At 43.7% G+C, this 6731-nt stretch overlaps 1 protein-coding gene across 2 annotated transcripts in view; it reads right to left on the bottom strand.

The window, feature by feature from the left end:
• Positions 1-6731, bottom strand: part of COL27A1 (collagen type XXVII alpha 1 chain) — a 210210-nt gene that overhangs the window by 109105 nt on the left and 94374 nt on the right. For both annotated transcript variants that reach the window (XM_087879541.1, XM_087879543.1), the window contains 3 exons: positions 5963-6016; positions 5553-5597; positions 2985-3038 (listed from right to left, as the gene is read on the bottom strand). In XM_087879541.1, the coding sequence (XP_087735667.1) occupies positions 2985-3038; positions 5553-5597; positions 5963-6016 (153 nt within the window). The remainder of the gene's footprint in view (positions 1-2984; positions 3039-5552; positions 5598-5962; positions 6017-6731) is intronic.

Genomic DNA, 6731 nt, shown 5'->3' with positions numbered 1-6731 from the left:
TTCCTACAGTTGCTTCTATGGTTAAATGCTCCTCTCTTTAAAAATCCATCAATAAAAATAATCTGTATCCACCAGAAAGTACCAGCCATGTCAGGGAATACAGGTAGTCCTTGACGTACGACCAAATTTGGAGCCCCAAATTTTTTGTCGCTCAGTGAAACATTCGTTTGGTGAATTTTACCCCATTTTGTGAGGTAAAATTTATGAGGTAAAACAACTTTCTTGTCACAGAGCGTTAAGGGAAATCACTGCACATTGCAACGGTCATAAATGTGAGTCAGTTGCCAAGTGGTCTGAATTTTGATCATGTGACCATGGGGATAATGTGATAAACGGTCATTAAGTCTCTTTTTTCAGGGCTGTCGTCACTACCCAAGCTGTTGTTAAGTCGAGGACTACCTGTAGAGGCAACTACCATCTATAACAGGGGTGGGCAACTGTGGCCCTTTTACAACCTGTGGACTATAACTCCCAGAATTCCTGAGACAGCCAAGCTGGCTCAGGAATTCTGGGAGTTGAAGTCCACAGGTCATAAAGGGGCCATATTTGCCCACCCCTAATCTCTAAGAATGGGGCATTAAGATTTATTTATTTATTTATTTATTTATTTATTTATTTATTTATTTATTTATTTATTTATTTATTTATTTATTTATTTATTTATGGCTTTGTCACCAAGGTGCTTCTTTTAGTCTCCAATTCAGTCAATCTTACCCTGTATAGATCTTGTAAATTAGGATCAAAACTCATCAAAACCCCACCCAGACACCTTTATCAAAAATGAAGGAGTCCTCTCAGAACTTGAGACTCCTAATTTAATTAAAAGAAGGACCAGGGGAGACATGATAGCAGTGTTCCAGTATTTGAGGGGGTCCCACAAAGAAGAGGGGGTCAACTTATTCTCCAAAGCCCCTGAAGGCAGGACAAGAAGCAACGGGTGGAAATTAACCAAGGAGAGAAGCAACTTAGAACGAAGGAGAAATTTCCTGACAAGTGAGAACAATTAACCAGTGGAACAGCTTGCCACCAGAAGTCGTGGGTGCTCCATCACTGGAGGTTTTTAAGAAGAGACTGGACAGCCATTTGTCTGAAATGGAATAGGATCTCCTGTTTGAGCAGGGGGCTGGACTAGAAGACCTCCAAGGTCCCTTCCAACTCTGTTATTCTGTTATTATTCCAATTTTACCTCTTTTTTGAGACAAAAGGGTTGTTCATTTGGGGGTCAGGGATAGCGAAGGCCAAATTTCTCTAAGTTCACACACACACACCCAAAAAAAAAAACAGTTGCAGGAATTGGATTTGGCCAGTCTAGAAAAAAGAAGGACCAGGGGTGACATAATAGCAGTATTCTAGTATTTGAGGGGGCTGCCCCAAAGAAGAAGAGGGTCAAATTATTTTCCAAAGCACCAGAAGGCAGGACAAGAAACAACAGATGGAAACTATTCAAGGAGAGAGGCAACCTGAAATTAAGGAGAAACTTCCTAACAGTGAAGACAATTAGCCAACAGTGGAACAGCTTGCCACCAGAAGTTGTGGGTGCTTCATCACTGGAGGTTTTCAAGAAGAAATTGGACAATCGTTTGTCAGGAATAGTGTAGGGTTTCCTGCTTGAGCAGCAGGGGTGGACTAGAAGACCTCCATAGTTCCTCCCAGCTCTGTTGTTTTGTTGTTTTCTTGGATTCTGGACAGAGAAATTGGCAGTGGGGATTCCTACTTTTTGGAAAGGACAACTGGAACCAAACTAGAATTCTAGTGTTTGTTGAACACTTTTCTAAATTAAAATGGGCGAAAGGTCTTCTGCCCTACCCCCCCCCCCATCCTGTAGCCTTCGGTCTGCTTCTCAGTCTTCCATTGATTCCTCTCCATCAAGTGACTGATCGCTCCCAAGTTAAATTGTTTCACATCTTGACTAGGCTAACGGTGTCGATTGCCAAAATTGAACCTTTGATATTGTCTGCGCACAGATCCGACTCATTAATGTTGCAAATTTTGCTTTCCCGCCAGGAGATCCTAAATCATTTTTATTCATTCAAGATAAAATCAAGTCTTCATATATATATACAGAGAGAGAAAGACAGAGCGGGAGAAAGACAGACAGAGAGAGAGAGAGAGAGAGAGAGAAGGGGAAAGGGAGAGAGAAAGAAAGAGAGAGAGAAGGGGAAAGGGAGAGAGAAAGAAAGAGAGAGAAAGACAGAGTGGGAGAAAGACAGACAGCAAGAGAGAGAGAGAGAGAGAAGGGGAAAGGGAGAAAGAAAGAAAGAGAGAGATATAAAGGGAAAGGGAGAGAGAAAGAGAGAGAGAAAGAAAAAAAGAGGGGGGGGACAGAGAGAGAGAAAGAGGGAGACAGAAAATGAGAGAGAATGAGAGAGAGAGAGAAGAGGAAAGGGAGAGAGAAAGAAAGAGAGAGAGAAGGGGAAAGGGAGAGAGAAAGAGAGAGAGAAAGAAAAAGAGAGAGAGGGTCAGAGAGAGAGAAAGAGAGAGTCAGAAAATGAGAGAGAATGAGAGAGAGAAGGGGAAAGGGAGAGAGAGAAAGAGAGAGAGAAGGGGAAAGGGAGAGAGAGAGAGAGAGAAAGGAAAAGGGAGAGAGAGAGAGAGAAAGAGAGAGAGAGAGAGAAAGAAAGAGAGAGAAAGAGAGAGAGGGACAGAGACAGGGAAAGAGAGAGAGGAACAGAAACAGAGAAAGACAGAGAATGAGAGACAGAAAATGAGACAGAATGAGAGAGAGAGAGAAGGGGAAAGGGAGAGAGAAAGAAAGAGAGAGAGAGAGAGAAAAAGGGAAAGGGAGAGAGAAAGAGAGAGAGGGACAGAGACAGAGGGAGACAGAGAAAGAGAGAGAGAGAGAGAGAGAGGGACAGAAACAGAGAGAGAGAGAGAGAGAGAGAGAAGAAGAAGAAGAAGAAGAAGAAGAAGAAGAAGAAGAAGAAGAAGAAGAAGAAGAAGAAGAAGAAGAAGAAGAAGAAGAAGAAGAAAATAATTGAATTTACCTTGTCCCCTTGGAAACCAATTTCTCCAGGAATTCCTGCCATCCCTTCCTCACCCTGGATGTACATCACCAAAGAAAGTTACAACAAATAACACACCAAGAACACAACACAAGTCCAGGGTTCAAGAGGGATTTTAGAGGATGAAGGGAACGGGGTGCTTTTTCGGGCTGTTCCACAATCAGGATTGGTGGTAAAAAAAAGATTAGAGCATGGCTAGGATAGCTGATGGATGAGGTGCGTTTCTTCAGAATGTGTTGCCTAGTGAATTTAGATTATTGGACAATTGACTAGTATAATTAATTTTGTACAACTAAACGAAGGTGGAGGTGGTTGATTAGCTGGGAAGAATGGAACTTGGGGAGTTATTTATCCTCAAAAAATGCACAATGGTGACAGGTGCAATGTGGACAGGATTTATAAGAACTTCTAGATCACCCCAAAGCTGGTATGCAAAGAAATTTTGAAATTCAATATCCTTTGGAAGCACCCCAAATAATGGAAATAAGTTTGAGATCTTAGACCTCTTTTCAGGGCAGCTGAAGCTGAAGGCCGCCTCAAGGATTGGCTCAACCAAAGGCCACCTTGTCCTCTGCCCAGTTGGCTTCAAAGCCATGAGTCCATAGAGATTCTCAGTCATCCAAGTCATGGTTGTCCCAAAAGTGTTTTGTTTTTTTTCAGGAGGCAACTGGACTTCCTTGGTTTTTTCTTTGAAGATGTTTTGCTTCTCATCCAAGAAGCTTCTTTAGCTCTGATAGGATCCTTCCATTCCACACTATCCTGTCAGAGCTGAAGAAGCTTCTTGGATGAAAAGTGAAGCATCTTCAAAGAAAAAAGCAAGGAAGTCCAGTTGCCTCCTGAAAAAAACACCTTTGGGACTTCAAAGCCATGGTATAATTTTAATGGAAGGGTTTTAACTATTTGTTCAAGGCTGAGCTCTGAAAATTCTTCAGCCATGATTTGTACATGCTGATTTATGGATTAGTGTTACGCATGTGAACATAAGTCGGTATGGATATTCATCATACCGGGGCTTAAAATATTGTACAAAACCCTGTGTTGTCATTGTTATTTTTTTCCAAGAGTGGTACCATGTTTCCCCGAAAATAAGATCTTCCCCGAAAATAAGCCCTCCCTGAAAATAAACCCTCTTCTGAAAATAAGCCCTCCCTGAAAATATTTAAACACATGTGCAGCCAGTCCCCACCATTTCCTCTGGTTAGGGTTAGGGGGACAGAGCTGGAAATCAGGTAAGACGGCAAGAGGAGCCCCATCTTGCTCCATGCGCCCCAAAGTAATAAAACCTCCCCGAAAATAAGGCCAAGTGCTTCTTTTGGGGTTCAAAAAAATATAAGACAAGGTCTTATTTTCAGGGAAACATGGTATTCAATTGAAAACATTATCTTCCCTTCATCTTACTCCTAAACAAACAAATATGGGCACCGGTCCAAGGGGTGCATCTTCTGAGTAAGGGCCACTCACTTGAACAAGCGTCATGCTCTAGGAAAGCTGTCTAAATATGTCACATCTCCAGAGCGGTATCACCAAAGGAAACCTCTGGTGTGCTCCAAAGGGAAGAGGGAGAGAGAGAGGGAGACAGGCACTGCGGCCAAGCAGGAAGTGGAGTGCCCTTAACAACATTCCTCCTCCTCCTCCTCCTCCTCCTTCTCCACCTCCTCCAGCTTTTGCAAGTTCAGCAAGACACAGCAGATGGAACGAGTTACCGTCCAGCCTTTTCATCTGATTTGAGTTAATATTTCAAGACGGGCTGAGTGAGTCCCTGGCAACAGAGTGGGTCCTGGATTGCCATGCCTTGCTCCATCTGAAGCAAGGAGGACGGGGAGTTTCAGATGCCACCAGGACTTCTTGCTGAAGGAGGAAGAAAGCCTAACCTCAACAGTTCCAACCCAATTCGGTTGGAAACCAAGAACAAAGGGGATTCCGGGGAGACCTCCCTGTATCCTGAGAACTTCTAGCTATCCTGAGAATCTTGAGTTTGCTCCAAGCTGGAGGCTGACCCTCTGGTGGCCCCCACATGGTTTGCACTGGTCTGATCAGCCACAACCACAGAAGTCAGTTAACCAAGTAGATGCAGCTGTAGAGGTAAAGCCCAGGTTTCTCCCCAAACTTCTGTTTCCCCCCTCCTCTCTCTCTCTCTCTCTCTCTCTCTCTCTCTCTCTCTCTCTCTCTCTTTTGCCACCAATTGTTGTTGAACAGTCAAAAGGGTATTAGTGGTAGAAAATTTGCAGATCCATGCTGTAGCTCTGGAAAGAAAGTGGGGACAATTAAGGGGAAGGAGAGCGGGAAGGGAAAGAGAAGGAGGAGAAGAGAAAAGAAGGGGAGGGGGAAGAGAAGAGAAGAGAAGAGAAGAGAAGAGAAGAGAAGAGAAGAGAAGAGAAGAGAAGAGAACGAATGGCGTGGAGAAGAGAGAAGGAAGGAAGGAGAGAGAAAAGAAGAAGGAAGGGAGGGAGGGAAGGAAAGAAAGAGAAGAGAAGAGAAGGACTATGGGATGGCAACAAGCTTTTGCATGCAAAGAAATCACAACAAACAATAAGGGAATATTCAGATCACCTTATCACCTTTCAGTCCATGTTCTCCTGGATTTCCCATCAACCCCTGGTTTAAAAAAAGAGAAAGAATCGCATGTCACCTTCCTTCCAGAAGTCCTTCTCTGGACAGGAAAGGCAAGCAAAGAAACCTATAAGAGAACAGACTTCACTTAATCACGGGGAACGTTCAGCTCTAACCAGGTTTAACCCAAATTAAAGCTGGCAGACTGGATTTTTGGAAAGATGATCTTGGAATTTAGGTCATCCTGGTTAAAAGTAGACCCAAATTTCCCTTTCGATTCCTCTTCAGGTTATCACTCCTGCTACATATTTGGGGGCTCAACCGTTGAATCTGCTGAATTTCTCCTTCGGTCTCCTACTTCTCCAGAGCAGATCTGGAGTCAACTAAGAAAAAGAACTTCTTTGACTCACCTTTAGTCCTTTTGGTCCCGGGAAGCCCATTTCTCCAAGAAAACCTACATCACCCTGGTGAAAGAGAGGAGGTTTAGATTAGGAGGATAGCCAGAAACACCTTCTGGTGCCTTCAAGAGCTACCTCTTCTCTCTTTTTTCCTAGGAGAAACTTGTTGGAGGTAGAAATCCTAGGAAGCTTATAGGTCAGTGATGGCAAACCTTTACGGCACCAAGTGCCCAAACCGGAATGTGCGTGCATGTGAGCACTCCTGGTCTTCACGTGTGCCGGAGCACCAGAAACCCGAAGACCATTTGTTGCTGTTTTTTGGGCCATTTTCAGGCCGTAAACGGCCAGAAAATGGCCTGAAAATGGCCAAAAAATGGCCTGAAAACAGACTGGAAAATGGTCTGAAAACAGACTGGAAAACGGTACTGAAAGCAGCCCAAAAAATTGCCCAAAAAACAGCCCAAAAAAATGGCCCAGAAAATGGCCTGATTAAACTGCCTGAAAACTGCCTGAAAAACAGCCTGAAAATGGCCAAAAAATGGCCTGAAAACAGGCCAAAAAATGGCCTGAAAACAGACTGGAAAATGGTCTGAAAACAGACTGGAAAACGGTACTGAAAGCAGCCCAAAAAATGGCCCAAAAAACAGCCCAAAAAACGGCCCAGAAAATGGCCTGATAAACCGCCTGAAAACAGCCTGAAAATGCCCAAAAAATGGCCTGAAAACAGCCTGAAAAATGGTCCTGAAAGCAGCCCAAAAAAAGGCCCCAAAACGGCCCAAAA

The sequence above is a fragment of the Pantherophis guttatus genome, chromosome 16 (genome assembly GCF_059756535.1).
Source record: "Pantherophis guttatus breed Tessera chromosome 16, ASM5975653v1, whole genome shotgun sequence".
Taxonomy (NCBI): Eukaryota; Metazoa; Chordata; class Lepidosauria; order Squamata; family Colubridae; genus Pantherophis; species Pantherophis guttatus.
The sequence above is the reverse complement of the archived record's forward strand: the minus strand, read 5'-3'. Positions and strand labels throughout refer to the sequence as shown.